This window comes from Neodiprion fabricii, chromosome 6 (assembly GCF_021155785.1).
Source record: "Neodiprion fabricii isolate iyNeoFabr1 chromosome 6, iyNeoFabr1.1, whole genome shotgun sequence".
Lineage (NCBI taxonomy): Eukaryota > Metazoa > Arthropoda > Insecta > Hymenoptera > Diprionidae > Neodiprion > Neodiprion fabricii.
In genome coordinates, this window is record NC_060244.1 from 995,548 (window position 1) to 1,012,149 (window position 16,602).

Sequence of the window (16,602 nt, forward strand, 5' to 3'; positions counted from 1 at the left end):
AAGAAGTGCTCGAGTCAAAGAGTGTAAAAGTTTAATCAAAGTCAAAGGTAAAAAGAAAAACCCCTGTCAACGGATGTTGGACGATATCCGAAACTTGATATTCCAGACCCTCCGAGTCTTGATGGTATTTCTTCCAATCTCCAGATATTTAAGCATCCTCAGCGGGGCTTTCCCGGAAATAGTGATAAATCTGTGTGATATGTGTCGTAGGTTAACGTAATAAATAGTCGCGTTGTAAATTCGGTTACGACGGAGACATTTGATGGCTATAACACGTTTTTCCCCGAGATTTTCTACCCCGCAATCGTCGAGGCGAGTATAACTACTCGTTAACACGGAATCTGGGCCGCAATCTAACATCCGTACAAGGCAGCCACACAGACCTATCCCGTCCGCAACCCTTCCTATACCCATGTTCTAACGCATATGTATATCTATGTATATGTGTGTGTATATATATATATACAGATATACTTCCCCCCCGCCCAGACGGCGAGCTTAGAACCGGTCTACATAATCACGAGGCGGCGCATTAAGATGGATAAGTTATACACGGCTAGGGAGCCGATTGCATATCTTTCAACGGTAACCCGTTCAAACCCCCATTTAATTCTCCCGAACCCCTGTTAAAGATATTCGTGATCCGAATTCTCCGCGCGTCTCTTTCCTCGCCGCAGACAGCCGCTGTTTTTGCATTTTTATCGTCCATTTGTTTCTCTATCTTGCGTAACGTTGATGTTACCTTTGTATTCTATGACTTCGATTCAAAATTAGTAGATTTCGCGGTAACTGAAAGGAAAGAAAAGGAAATCCAATCGGTGGAATTTTTAGCTCGTATGAACCAGAGATAGATACATGTATAATTTATTCTTCGTGGCGATGTTGAACAAGCAGATGCGACAGAGAAAAGTAGCGATGTATCGTGAGAGGCAAATAATACGTGAAAAAAGGAAGTGAACAGAAACGAGGTAAGATTTAATCTGATCAAATAAACAGAGATCGATCTCGGTGAGGACGAAAATGAAATAACGATTGAAGAGAGAGAAAGAGAGAGAAACAATGTCGGAAACTTGATAGATAGAAATATCCACGGCACGTCCAAACATGTTATTATTGTCATTTTCATCATTCTTATACACGAACAAAATATCGCGTCTCTCGAATACCTGAAAACGTAAAAAGCACGGAACGAAATTCCAGGATCGTACCGCGGGAATTTCGGGTTTCTTAAACGCAGCTGAACGTGGGAAAGGACAGGAGGGAAATTCGGGGGTGGCAGTGGCGCCAGATCATCCTCGGAGTGAAACGCGGCGAAAGCTCGAACTAGCGAGGGGTGCAAAGCCACAGTTGGTTGCGGGCCGCAGCCCCGGTAACATCAACGCGCCGCGTCGAGCCGAGTCGCCAACTTTTTTCATTTCAAACCTCCGAATGGTCAAAGTTTTCTTATGATTGTAAAAATTCTTGGAGATGTTGGAGCCGGATTCGCAAGCTGATCCTCACCCTCCTCGCGACGCGCGATCCGTCGAGGGCGCTTTTTTCGCTCCGCGTGCTCCGTAGTTTTGGCTCTTTTTCGCCCATTTCGAGTTCGAGATCAGAAGGGAAGAGAGCGCGAGAAGCTCAGGGTGAATCGAGTGACCGAACGTCAAAGGGTCGCGCTTTTTTCACCCCGAATTATCCAAAGCGCGCGGGGGCAGGGGGGGGGGCGGGGGGGGGGGGGGGGAGGCGGGAGGCGGGATCGAAACATGCGAAAGGTCAAACGGCGCTCATCGTCGGACCGCGCTGATGCATGGGTCGCGATTAGAGTCGACGGGTGCCGAGTAACGACCTCGAAAAAATCCTGGAAACGGAGTCGTTGAGGCCCGGATTTACTCGTGTTTATTTTTTATTTATTTTTTTCTGGTCTGTTTTGATTCTTACACTTTTTTTTTTTTCGTATTTTTTGATAACTTTATCGGCGTCGATCGTTACGCCGGACGATCGAGAATGATCGAGAAACCGGCACCGATATGCAACCGTTCTGTGATTACACGTATATAATAAACGTGAAAATTCAACGCTAAGCAATAATTTATAATCAACACAAGCAATCATTCAAGTGCAAAGGGGGGAAGAAAGAAGATAACAAAAAAGTCGTAAATGTGAGACTAAACGTAAGAGTGAATCGTTGCGGTGAAACAAATGGATGAATTTAGTGCATGTCTATTAAATTATTAAAGCCGTAATTGTATAATAATAATAACAATAATAATAATAATAGTAATAATAATAACAACAACAATAACAACAAGAATAATAATAATAATCGTTATATTATACATTCGCCCAGAAGCTGGAGGCAATAATTTGAGTTTCAACAGATATTGTAATTACGAGGAGGGAGGATTGGGGTTTCGGAAAAGCAACCGCATAGATGACCTTGAGGAAAATTACGTACGACGGTGGCGTGCCCGGAAAAATTCGGTCACGGATCGGTGGTTGTTTGACGTTGATAATGCGAAACGCGGGATTCCGCTTCGCCCGCAAAAGGTTGGGTAGCGTCGACCTGTTCAAGAAGGTCCTCAGGTGAGGCGGGGCGAAAGGCCATCGCGGCTGTCGAGGGTCGCCTTTCTTTCGTTCCTGCTCGTTCGGTTCCCGATTCCCGGTCCCCTTGCCCAGCTTCGTTGTAAATTTGGAAAAACGCAACGCGGCGAGAGATCGGCGGTGCTTCCCCAGCCACTCGCGGTTGCCATGGTTCGTCGCTCTTCGGTGCCATCGCGGTTCATCGGCCCTCCGGATGCCGACCTCCCGGCTTCGGGATGCTGCACGCCGTCCTCTTAGGCAGCGGCCCCGGTCGACCTGGACCAGCCGACTACTCCCGGCAAGGCACCTTTATCCTTGAAAGAGCGTCGACCCGCCTCAAAATGAACCGCGGCGAACAGGAAACCCTGTTCCGGCAGAGCAGGCAGCTCACCAGGATCGTTCCATCACGCGAGGACCTCGTCCTTAGCGTCACGAAGGCCCCGATCAACCAGCAACAGCATCAGGAACAGCAGCACCGACAGCTGCAACAAAATTCACCCCACCTTGGATTTCATCCGCAACTGCAACAACACCAGCAGCAATCCTCCGGTCAATATCATCACGCCAATTGCCAGGCGGCTCAGGAGAATTATAAAAAATGCGCGACGGCAGGTACAAATTTTGAGGATGGTCTGTGCGGTCGGGGAAATCGGCTCGGGTCCGTCTGTCGAGAACCCTGAAGTTGAGCTTGCGATTCGAGGATACGATTTTTAACCCCAACTTGGTGAGAGGGAACGTTTTTTGACAACTGGTGTTATTCTCGGAGGGATATATTCTAATAATCACGTTCGATGATAAATTTTTCGAGTATGTTCAGCGTGGATGCAAAGCGAACGCGGAAAATTGTTTCCCGAGAATCAAATTCGATGCTTGGTTTTCAGATGATACGGATTTAAAATTAAATCAGTGGTTTTCTATTACCAGCATCTGCTGATTTCTTTCTGTTTGCAAAATTGTTTTTCAATGACCATCGATTCCGTTTTAGTGGACGAAACATTAGCGAAAATTCAATGATGTACCTCTTGCTGAATCGACTGGTTGATTCGATAACAATACTCAACCAGAGCCTGGAATATATTATACTTGAAGAAAGAGCTTGCGAATGAATGTTCGAATGGAATCAATCCATTCGAGGCGTTCCAGTTTTATGAAAATATTCCCTTTCAAAGTGCAATCTTGTGCACGGTATCACGGATTACGTTATACGCGCAGATGCAACGGCATTGTTCGCGAAGCCTGTTACCAGCTCGTGCGAGTTCATGCGAAATAAAAAAGCAAAAGAGGACTAAAAATCGTTATTAGCGAAGAAAAAAACTACGATGTACCGCGGAACGCGTTTTCGGGGGAAAACTCGGAATTTAAAGCGGTGGGAAATTGCAAAAGTTAGCCGTACGTCCGAGGCTCTTCGCTTCGTATCGCGTAGTCGGGATAAACTGACGACGAGTAACGATTATGATGAAAGAAAAGCCGCGAGGACGCAACCTAGGTACACATAGCGTACAGAGAGTAAGAAAGGGGGGGGGGGGGGGGGCGAGAGAGCGAGAGCAAGGAAAGATTGCCCCAGATTTGAGACCGCGCCTCGTCTAAAAAGCTTTTCAAGTAAATTGAAAAAAAGTTTCAAACGTTCTAAAGCTACGTACACTTTGCGTCGCTTCTCCCGTGTTAACCGCAGCTCACCGCGTCTCATATTTTTACCCTGAACGAGGTATTTAGAGCTCTTCATATCGACCCCAATCCGCGTAAATACCGAGGTAGAAAATTTAGTTCGCGTAAACTTGTCGTTTGCCTCAGAGTTCAATTTTCTTTTACGATATCGTTTCGCTCGCTTTCATCAGTTTTGTACAATAATAAAAACGAGAGTAAGTCCTGCCGAGTAGATGAAGGAGATTTGAAACATCATAGCGGAGAAGTTAATTGACGCGGGGTAATTGGCAAGTTTTCGGATCGTGATTCGGGTATCGCGAGTTCTTCGATTCCGGGTCTCGGTTGATGAAGACGGGGGAAGCGATGGGTATCCATTTCCGATGTTAAACAATTTCTGACGAAGGTAGAGAGTGGTGGAGAAAATGGCTTGAATTATTTCAGACCCGGGTTCTATAAATAGAATTTTGGCAGATAATCGGAGAACCGCGAGTTCGGTCGTTACCGATTCACTAGATCATTTATCAGAATCGAAATTTCTGCCGGATGGTTCGTTTTTCTTTTTCCTTTTTTTTTACTTTTCTCTTTCTCTCTCTCTCTCTTTCCCCCGATATTAGCGCGAAAGGTGAAATAAACGTGCACGCTCCCTCCCTTATAAATTCATTGACGAGGGAATAAACCCGTTTTATTATGATCGAAAAAGAAGTCGAGTACCTGCCTTGTATACCAAGCTGTTTCGTATTTAACGTCGTCACGAATTTGCGATTGGCACATCATGTGGGTACAAGAGTACACCTACCGATACATTTTCCGTATCCAACGTTGTAAAAATTCGCGCACAGAGTTCTTTTTTCTTTTTTTTTTTTTTTTTATACCAACATTCTCGTTGAGGCTGATTCGCGACGATTGAATGGAAGAAATGTGTTTGACATCGTTTGAAGTGTAATCTGGTTTTGGAATAACTGACCTGAAAGTACTCGATTCGCATTCTGTCTCTTTTAACTTGTTAACTTGCTTCAAAATTTTTATTTTTATTTTTTTTTTGCTTCTCGTCGTTCAAGAGAATCTGTTCAAGTCGCGTTACGATCTGAGCGGAAAATCCGTAAAATCATTACCGCGTCGAGTAAGTTCAACCCAATCTCTGCACGGATATCGGAGCTGGGACAACTGTCAACTTTGGAAACGTCGCGACTTTCGAACGTCCGAATTGTGACGCGGTGATACCAAGACCGGAATTTCTGTCTCAGGTAATCGGACCGCGAATCAGGAACTTGCCGAGTGACTTTCCATCAGCTCGCGACACATCCGACAGCGTTCGACTGTCTCCGACCTCGTCCGTGGTAACGCGATAAAATATGCAAGCGATTTTAGCGAGGGTCAAAAACGGGAGGAGCGCAAAATTTAGAAACGATTCGTCGAGGCAGCGGTGAACTCGAATATTTACACGCGGTAGATTTGCATAATTTATGGCTGGCCGCGGTTTCGACCAACACTCGAGGCGTTGGCTTGTTTTAACCGCGTGTTAATTTCATCGCGAAATAATCAGTCGGCGAGTGTATCGTGCGGTGCTTTTTGTTTCTCCCTCTCCCCGGGGAATGAATTACGAGCTTGCACAGAGGCGTCGGAATAACGTTCGCGAAGCGGCGTGTCACTGATTGCGGAGGAGGAATTAACGGAACGGCCCAACCTAGGAATACAATCAATTTCCGCGGACAGACAGCGATTTTCCGCCCAGTATCGTCTTCGCAACGTTATTGGGATCGCGGACCAGCCGCGTGCCTTGCTGTCCGAAAAATTTCCACTCGCACGGGTAATTTCCCGAGGAAAGGGAATCCCTTCGAACATCCGAAACGTCAATCACGAAACAATTACGATGCCGACCTCGAAATCCTCGCCAAAACTTGCCTCACCGCGCTCATTCTTCTTCGATGGAATCGCGCTTGTGTCAAAAAACGCTCGTTTACTTCAAACTCAATTTTTTCTAGCAGAGAATAAACGAGAAAAACTTGAGTCTTGAAAGAAAGGAACGGTTTGGAGGTACTCGGTAGAAATGATAAGCAAAAACGAAGTGGGACAAAAAAACGAAAAAATAAAGAAAGAAAGAAAGTAGGTTAGACCAGAATCGTCGCTGAGGTAAATTTTCGCGAAACTTGGCGATGCGTCAGCTTAATTTCTGGAATTCCAGACTAACAACGGTCTTGGTTTAATACGAGACACCAGCGAATCAACATACAGACAAAACAAACTTCTATACCAGTCTTTACTCAGTCGTTACGCTCGAATGAATCGATAAAAGGAGCGAAGAGTCGAACCCTGTGTCACTGTGCTTAAGCGGTCATTACTTGCCGACAAGTTGTCGAAGGAATATAGTTTCGAAAACTGTACAGACGCACTGCGAACAAGCGTTGGATCGGGAATTGGTTTCACTCGCCCTCCTGGGTCGTCAGCTGTGCACTGACAGTGATTACAGGGGTGGAAAATCGCTTCGAGACAAGCGACGCTGCGCGGAGAAACTTGATACGTTCAACTCTCCGTTATACTCTGCACGCTTCTAATCGCAATCCCGAAGTTTCACACGCGGTGATGTACGTACGTTGCAGCTGATATTCGCAAAAGTTTACAGGGTTCCTCGCCTGAAATTACACGCGGTTAAAGTTACGAACGTTGACGTAACGGTGGCTGTTGAGAAAAAAAAAAACAAAAAAAAGGAACGTAGAAAAAAAAAACGTTACGACGCACCATTAGAATTTGGTACACCATACCGAACCAAACATATGCTCATATTTTCGAAAAGCCAACTTCTTGAAAATGTTTCTGAAATTGGAAAATAATGAATTTCTTCCCGATGTTCCGTGACTTAATTCAACTTCGCGACAATATCAAAATCTCTTTTGTAGTGTTCGAAATGTGATTACCGGTTGTAGCAGTCATGTTCGATACACCGTTAGAAGATTACGGTCATAGACGACGGAGAGCTGCTAGGATCCAAGCTTCGAATCCTGAACAGTGTGACGAGTTTTAGAAAATTGACTGTTTAATAAAACTGGACCACGGTGGGCTGCGTTTCGAATCTACTTAAATAGTTGGAAAATCGAGGAGTATACAAGGCTTTTAAAATATTTCTCGCATCGAACGAACGATCGCGTTGCATCTGCGAAACGAATCCCAAGCTCAGAAAACCGACAATATCGATGAAAACCGTCCCCAAAGTTAATTTCCCTGCCCAAAGTGGGTTGGAATACGACCCCCTTGAACTGACCCGGGAATTCCTAGGTCACGGATTCGCCGGCGAAAATCTTCCCCGAAGTAAGGAGCGCCAGCAGCAGCAACAGTCCTCGAGGTTGACGGAAAAGAGGTACAGCGCTGCCGCGGCTTACGCGGCCCTCCAGGGTAGCGAAGACGAGCTCGTCGCCGGCGGTGAAACGGAAGACGTCGCCCTTAAGACGCCGGGCAGCGAGACGGAGGACACGGACAACGGAGGCGGCGAGGAGGAGACGTCGAGGCGCTTCACCTTCCTGCGGAGGTTCCGCAGCCCCCGATTCGGCGAGGCTCACCACAAGAGGGTGCCGACTCCGATGAAGCGGAAACACAGGAGGAAGAAACTCGCCGACGACATGATCGACGACACCGTCGACGACGGAGTCGGCGAGGAGCCCGGCACCGATCAGAGGGGCGTCCCCGACCCCTACTACCCCATATATCTTCCCATTGATCAGGCCTTCAAGGCCAAGTACGTGTTTCATCACAAGAAGGGGAAAACTTTTCAGGAACGGTTGTACGTCTTCCTCGAACATCCCGGCGGATGGATTTGTTTTGTCTACCACTTCACAGTGTGAGTACTCGATCGAATCGCCTTTCCTTCTCGCATCTTCGCCGTGTCGTTGTTTTTTTTTATTTCATTTTATTTGATTTTTTTTTTGAGGGGGGGGGGGGGATTATACCTCGTTTCATGCATTTTCATGAGATACGTGTTTGGAAGACTGTCTGGAAAACAGGACGGTCTTAGTGGAATGAAAATTTCTCATCGTTTCTACAAACCGCTTAGTAATTCGTTCTTGAAAGTCTGTTTCGTCGATTTTTTCGGTAACCACCTCAGAAACGATATTGCGACTATACCGTGATTTTATAATGACGGTATGTCACATCTCTGATTGCCCGAAAACACAATTCGCTCGATATGGTTCTTAGGAGTAATGAGTGGAAAATAAAGACGGAATTTATTTATTACATACAATACAAATTCAAAGAAGCGAGGTCGTCGAGTTTATTGTTTTCCCAACATGTATAAACAACTTCGATAAATTAGGTGAGTAAGGAAAGTGACGAATAATTGGCTGCTCGTTTTGAAAATTATTCTAATTTGTTGACCTCGCAATATCGTCTACCGTAGCAATAATAATACGATAATTGGTTCAATCGAAAGAGGTACTTATAATTTCAGGCAAGAAATAGTAAGGTGTACATTTTCCCACGGGTATCCAATTATCTAATGAGACGAGGAAAATTGAAGAATGTATAATTTTTGAATTCCCGAAAGACTTGCGGTAATAGTGCGTGCGTTTATATCCTACTCAACGACTGTAGTAAGAATTGAGATCAATTATAATGTCGCGAAAACGACGTAATTTGGCGAGACGAGAGTCAACTGACACGGCTAAAAGCACGGAGCTTGAAGCTTTCAGTGTCGAAAATTTGCAGGATCTTCCCGAAATGAAATCCTTTCAGCCCTCCTCCCTCCCCTCGCGATAATTGTTCTCGAAAATCCGATCGAGCGACAGAAGCTACGAGCCTTTTCCTTCTTCGCCACACTTGCCGAGGTAATTCCGGTGACTCGATATCGATGTCACGCCCGCATGTCGCTTTCCCCGAATAAACCCGACGAATCTAGCTACCGTATGAGAAAACTGTGCTCGTTAGCGGACTCTTGGTTTTCGACTCCGTGGCGCCAAAATATAGATCCACACTGCAACTGTGCATATCTATAAATATACCTTTTCCTACTCGCGCAAAGAACCGTGCAAATCAGGTCGGGCTGTCCGACGGATTTCGGTATAAATATCCGTGTGTACTTTCGACGCGAGAAACGAACTTGAGCCCTGCAGATACGGAAATTAAGAGGGTCCTCGCGCATTATTTGACTTTCAGATTATCGCGAGAGATGCGATTCCGCGAATAATCTTGCCGGGGACGATTCATGCTTGAATATAAATTGTCATTTCGTGATTTTAATGAAACGTCTCTCGTTTTTATTATACGCTGAAAAGCTTTTAGGGAGTAGAGGTGTAAAAATTCCGAACAATTATCCTTTTACGGAGTGCGTGAATCATCTCGGAAGATACGAGGGAAATTCTCTCGGAAAAGTAGAAAGAAATAACGTGCGTGTGGGTATCCAAAGAATAATTGTGAAGATACGAGAGGAAAATGGCTGCGTCGAATCCCATAGATGATAATAATTTTCACCGACGACTCGACGTACGAAGGCTAAACGTTATTATATCAAGCCACCCTTACGCCTTGTTCTGCTGTTTGTTTGGCCTACATAAGCTATCGCGTTGCGGTCAAGCGAAGATAACCGAGTTTGAAATATGCGAGGGATGAATATATCATGAGCCCTCCGCGTTACTTTATCGCCCCTTCGCTCGATTACCGCAGGACTGCGCGATCCTTTATTATCGTACTGTATTTTGATGCCGAATATTCCTCCTCGATCGATCGATAGATCGAATAGATGCGGCTCTTTTATCCGTTCGTTCGATGCAAACAAGGTATAAACAAAGTCCGAAGGGCGATGCAAACCCGCCCCTAAGGATCGTTTCGGATCGCTGAGCTGCTGCCGGTGAATTATAACGTAATCATTGCTCACCGGTAGATTTATTCCGAATTAGCAAGAAAGGAAGAAATTCGCTAACGAATAACAAAGCGATACCTTTTTCAAGCCCGTTTGAAAAAGGATAGTTAAATACATATATATATATATATACACGCACAAAGGCGAATCGAACTTTCAACACAAAGGATATTATCCTTATTCCATTTTCGAATGTGGGCCATCGGTTTTATTCTTGTCTGTTTAATTTTTCACTCCTTACTCCCACTGATCGATGCAGCATTTCTATAGGGCTGTTGTTAATTGGCACAGGCTAATAACGATAATTGTGAACTTGTGGAGAAAAGTCCCGAGAGAAGTTATAACAGAGAATTTGTGAAGAAATTGATCGTTGAAAAATTTAGCAATTTACTAGACTGTGAGAAACGTTTTTGCAGCTAGCAGAATCATCGGGTCCTTGGGACACACGGCTTATGTAATATGTATATGTATATATATCGCTGTCCCGTGTCCTCGGAAATGAAAAAAACTAATTCACGTGAGGCGTAATTTATCTGCTTGATAAATCACCGGTGTAAGAATAGGGGAGAAAAAAAAATGGAGACCTTTTCAGCTCTATAAATTTCTTCCGTTGAAATGCGATCGGTGTCGTGTAACTGCCTGTATCCGTTCTTCGGTAATTAAACTATGACGTGTGCGATGTATCAACAGGCGGACGAAAAAATAACGGTCCGTAAATGAACGGATATATTGATTCTTAAAGCGTCAAATTTCACTTTCCGTAGGTAATAAAATTCCGCGTAACAGGGATCAAATTTTCAGACAGAGGTATCATATTATCGAATTGCTTAGCGAATTAGTCATGCGGATGGAGTTTTCGGTTTTCTCGATTATTTTCCCTCTTTAAAGAAACACCGCTGGAGTATAACATTTGCAATATAATTCGCGAACACGGAGAAGGCAAATCGAGGTCAAAAGGTGGCGAGGGTAATGAATTAGCTTCGTGTTATTTTACAGGTTTGCTTGCACAACGGCGTACCCTTTGGTAAAAACAGACCTAATACACAATATCTAACCGTACGCTGTGTTTTCTTTCTTCACTCGCTTTATCTCGCCATTACTAAAACAGTAACGTATGTACGTTTATATATATATATATATATATATCACAGCAATTAGCCAACTCGTCGGCTAATTGCGAAATGGCCGAGCGAAGGAAGAGAGAAGAAAAAAAAAAAAAAGAAGGCGAATGAAAACGAAAATCGGCCAAGTCAGATGTACGAAAAACGAAGGTAAAGGAAGGACGTGAACAGAAAACGAACGTATCGAAAGAATTGTTGAATTCACAAAATATGGCGACAATAATATGCATTGCAATGCTAGCACTTTGAAAATTGCGCGAAAGTCTGCGGCTGCTTCTTCGTTTCCGCTTTTTCGTAAAACACGGATCGCGAATTCCATCTCTCTCCTAACTTTCCCCGCTTGTAGCGTAACGCGGATATGACCACCGGTTTTTCCGGATGAAGGGGAATGAATTATTACCCATGCACACCGCTTTATTCCGTTTCAAGAAGTTTTCCATCGCGCCCTTTTTCTCGCCCACGGTGTTTTTATCAAATTTTTAACGACGGAATTGTCGGTACGAACGCGAATCGACTTTCGGGCGAAGCGTCCAACGCTACGGCTGAATTTTCCACGGACACGCCGAGGACCTTTTGCAGTTTTAATCGCCCTTTTCAAAGCGACTTTCATCCTGCTCGCTCCCCCCCCCCCCCCCCCCCCCCTTTGTTTTGTAATTTTTCTCCCCGTGGACACTCTCGGTGCGAGTCGTTCACCACAAACTGCACGGATTTCGGCTTCTTACGTAAATTCATGTATCAATAAAATACCGACCCATCAAGAATCCGGTATAACTTGGGCATAATTTCGATCTAATATCCCGGGGACGGTTGGCCCTTCACCCCCCGCATCGGGAATCGATTTTATTCGCGTGGATCCGAGTCTAGATATTCCGGATCGTGAATCTGGCTCGATCCAATAACCTTTGGTTTTCATATCGCCCGAAGTCTTCTTAGAGGGATATAATAAAAATCCGAGAAAGCGGAGGAAGTCGAACTAAATGGGATCGTTTTTGATTCTCTACACTTTTCTCAACCGTCGACACGATCGGACAAAGTGTACTTTGATCTTTAAAAAATCGCAACAGAAAAGGCGCGTTAATTTTAATCTATTCTATTCACCGCGACAACTGGATGACGATTCATATCGCTGTCTAGTGATACAGCGTGTTGCGGAAGGAGCGCGAATTTTTCTGCATTTCCCAGGACGACTGTGACAAAACTAGTTTCGGTACTTTGGCATTCCGCTTCGAAGCACTCAACAAAATTGAACTAGGCAAGATACACTCGGATTGTGCAGCACGAGCCGGACCCGCAGGCCTATTGCCTATTTTCACTCGACCCCGGAGCTTGTACATACGTAAATACATACATACATGTACATATATTAGCTGGGGGCAAAAGTTGGTGGAAATTTTTTTGCATTCGTGTGATTTTTTCTCTCTCTTCCTTCCCGACCTCTTTCTTCGCTTCCTCCCTCACTTTCTACCGCTGAGAATATTCCCGCCTGGTGAAAAAAACCTGACAGGTGTGGAACGATAACAATACGTTTCAACCAAATAGAAAGACGTTCTTTATTCATTGCGACTCTCTCCAACTTCGCTATTCGGAGTATGGTACATGGATGTATGTATGTATGTATGTATGTAAATCTACACGTTCAGCATGCAATCGTATGTACACGCTTTGGGGAATAAAAGCAAGGGATTCTTCGCTGGATGTAAATTCGCGATCCACTTCGGAGCTACTGTACGTATTTTACCTATTTCACGACACACGCATCATGCGTACGTTGCTTGATATCGGAAATTAATGAACCTTTTCAACCCCCAACGGACGTGTTCTGTAAATCCTCGATCGTCTCGCTTCCGAACAATTTTTTTTTATCGGATTCCATTGTCTATGTCAGATCCGGATATTCTCTCACCCTTCATACATGGTTTTTTTTTTTTTTAATCAAACAATTTTATTACTTTTCTGTCCTGCGCGGTAAAGAGGAGGCTATTCGGGTCTCGGTTTGAACTAAAAGTTGTTTGAGGGTAAATTCGGAGTTCGGTTTCCTTGCGCAGCGGCGTCCGAAATCCCGAGGGACGTATACGGCGAAAGGTCTGTCCGGGGAAATGTCGAGATACCGGCTTGGATAGGTTGAAATTCTAGCAACAGAATGCGGCAGCCAGCCACAGCCGGATTCGCGGCGAGGTAAAGAGCCTACTTTGGTAGGAATCGAAGGATGGATGGATGGATTGATGGATGAATGGATCGCAAGTTATCTGGGAGAGAGGAGAGTCGGAAATTTCTGCTCGGATAAACAGCTCGCCGAGTTAACTCATCGATAAACAGGTTACCTGATTGCCTCTTCGTTACTCGAATTCGCACACACACACATAAACGTATATATATATACATATATATATATATATAGTTATTTACACATGTACGTATATACATTGAGCCACTCCGCCCCTGCGGAGGATTCGCAGCGTTCGAAACACGCCGCTGGATCAAAGACTCCACCGGCGTCTTCTTCGTCGAGTTAAAGACTCTGGCGTATACAGTCTCGGGGCAATTAGCATTTGCACTAATTAAGGCTGATTGTTAGTCCTCCCTTGGCGTGTCGAATTAACAAACGTTAAACTCGAAGATCCCCTAAACTTCGGCACGCCGAGGCGTTCGGCGTTATTCGATATTCCCGCAGCAGCTCCGAAACGCTGGACTCTTATCGTTAGATGAACGTGAATTGTATTTTTGTTTGTTGGATTACTAGATCTTTCAGCATTGACAATGAGTATTTATCCTATTGACATATTCGCAAGCTACGAAGATTTTAAAATCGAAACGACACTGATTTTTCACTTTTTCTACCGTCAACTCAATGTTGCTATCGGTGCAGTATTGAAAACTCGAATACTCGACGATATCAACTGTGGAATTGCTGAGAACGGTCTCACGAGTCAAATGAATTATGGCAGAGTTAAGTTGAACCGGATGCTTTGCCATTTTTAAGATGTTCGGGCTAAAAAATCCATACCTGTATCCAAGTTTCTGCTTATAATTTTGGTAAATATAGTTCTTTCTTGCATTTTTAGTAAATTCGTCGTTACTTTTTCAATCATTCCTACCGCACCCACGGTTTTCTCGAGGTACGACTAAAGTTCGATTTTTTATTCACATCCATTTATGTCACTTGTTCGAAAACAACGCTGCGATTCGTTCGGATGTTAGTTTAACAAACTGTAATCCCGTCGAATCGAGTGGATATCCGTTATTGAACGAAACCCCGTTCAATCCTGCAAATCCACGTTATACGTATAACCCGTACAATTTTCATTTTAATGTCACAGCGCTGAACTTACCGGCAATTATTGTTTTACCAGATGTCGATTTAATACCGATCACCAGAGCATTAAATACACGCCCGTCGGTGTCGCGAGTGACAAATGTTTTCTTCTTCAATACTGTAAGTTTATTTTTTCTCACGCCTAGATATATTAATTTCGATTCACGTTCGTCGCCACTCTACGTACCTACTTGTCTATCGATTGCTTAATGCCGTTTCATTCTTTGTTCTTTTCATTTTCTCGTTTTCTTTCGTTCTTTTTCTTTTTCTTTTTTTTCTTTTTGTTGCTCTTGCGGTCAGCTCGCTTCTCTTTCTTTATACTCGTATTCATCATCCCGTACATCATGTACATTTTAGACGTGTATCATGTATGCAATTTATACCGTGGAAAATTCCGCATGGCGAAGGATGTTCGCGAGCTGTTTTGTTAATCCATCCTTGTCATGCGACCAGCTACTTTTATACCCATTAATATGTACGTGGATACGTTATAAACGTATACATTGTTATGCTATGTATAGATTGTGTGTCCATCCGTAATTCCATGTACGCATGCAGATCTGTACATGTATGGTATACGTATACACGTGAGAGACATAGATGTATATATATAAGATATAAAATCGGCTATCGGAAAATTGGATGATGGTGAAAACGACGGTTGATTGCAAAGAATGTAGAGAAAAATTATCCGATGTGAAACAAATGCGCGATAACAATGCGAATGAAGAAGGATAAAAAGACGCGTTTCTATTTGTCGACGAAAGGGTGAGTTTGTGATTTTTGAGAAAAAAAAAAGTAAAAAAATTTCACTCGACAAAGGGAGATAAACGATATAAAACCGAAACAGAACAAGAGAGAGGGATGAAAATCCCGGATTCCATCGTGAAAATTACCGCGGGTCGGTACAGAGTTTATTTCATGACAGTCAAAGGATTTCTTTATACTCGCGATAAAAGCTCGCCAAGTACCTATTACCACTCTGCTAAAATTTTACAAAGGAAACAATTCCAGTCCCTTCCTCAACGCCGTGCAATTTTTTTTCTCCCTCATTCACTCCTTTTATCCTCCCCTTTCATTCTTCGAGTCTCGTATAGAAGTTTCGCCCCCATTTTTATTCTTTAATCCCTGGTCAGCGTTACGTAGAGTCGCGTATGTATTTCAAATACGCAAGTTCAAACTTTTGCATAGTACACGATTAAAAAAACGTTGTAAAAAAAAAAAAAATTGAAGGGCAACCACCGATGCTCGACTACTGAAATAATAAAAATCCAGTTGTTGTTGGGGATTTTTCTTTTTTGTTTTCGTCTTTCAGTTTATCAGTGAACGGTAAATACTTTTTGTGATAAAAAATAAAAGAAGATACATTTTTTTCTCCTTTTGAAACTCTCGTCCCTTGAAAAATAATATCTCATCCACAGTGTTTGGAACTTGACCCTAAAATTGCAGATAAATTTCTAAGCCTAACGTAATTCATACTCGCATGTCTTGATTACGTTACGTTACGTTCAATACCTACTATCATAATTAATACACAGATCTCTCCGATTCGCGTGTAGAACTCGGACCGTTTCCACGTTGCTCGAACTCCTGTATGTACAGTTGTGCGTTCGGCTAAAGCTCGTAAGCAACAATTCCCTGGGCAAGCATACCGCGTTCAATGGAGGCCTATTCAATTTCCCTTTGACACTGTCCGGTCATCCGGTAACGTTATCATTGCTCGCTTCTGCCGCGGTCGATTACACCGGGAACACGGAGGTGGGTATAAATAATTTATGAAACAGCTTGCGCCTGCTTGCCCACGGCACCTCGTCATTGGTTAGGATATCGCGATTAATCCGAACTTTCGTCGACAAAGGCTCATCGGCTCGCCGTGGTGGAGTTGGAAGAACCGTGGACCACAAATTAGGAGGAGGACATTCGAGGAGAAAGCTTTCGCTTCTGTTTCGACTTTCGGCGAGCCTTTCGTAAATCGTATCGCGGAAAAACGGCGCGTCTGTTTTGTCAAAAACTGGTGGAAATCTAGGAAAAGATGCGGCGAAGTCCCGGAGACGTATTGCTGTCTTTGAAACGAAATTAAACTGAGCGTGTAACAAACGCGGCTGAAATACAAGCCCACC

General features: G+C 43.9%; 1 protein-coding gene across 10 annotated transcripts in view; it reads left to right on the forward strand.

Moving 5' to 3' along the window:
• LOC124185772 (potassium voltage-gated channel subfamily KQT member 1) overlaps positions 1 to 16,602 on the forward strand; it is a 99,398-nt gene that overhangs the window by 49,337 nt on the left and 33,459 nt on the right. For 7 of the 10 annotated variants that reach the window (XM_046576868.1, XM_046576870.1, XM_046576869.1 and 4 more), the window contains exons 1-2: positions 1,753 to 3,171; positions 7,474 to 8,032. The exons of the other annotated variants lie outside the window; for them this stretch is intronic. In XM_046576868.1, the coding sequence (XP_046432824.1) occupies positions 2,796 to 3,171; positions 7,474 to 8,032 (935 nt within the window). In that variant the 5' untranslated portion in view covers positions 1,753 to 2,795. Of the gene's footprint in view, positions 1 to 1,752; positions 3,172 to 7,473; positions 8,033 to 16,602 lie in introns of those variants that run through there. 10 annotated transcript variants of the gene reach the window in all.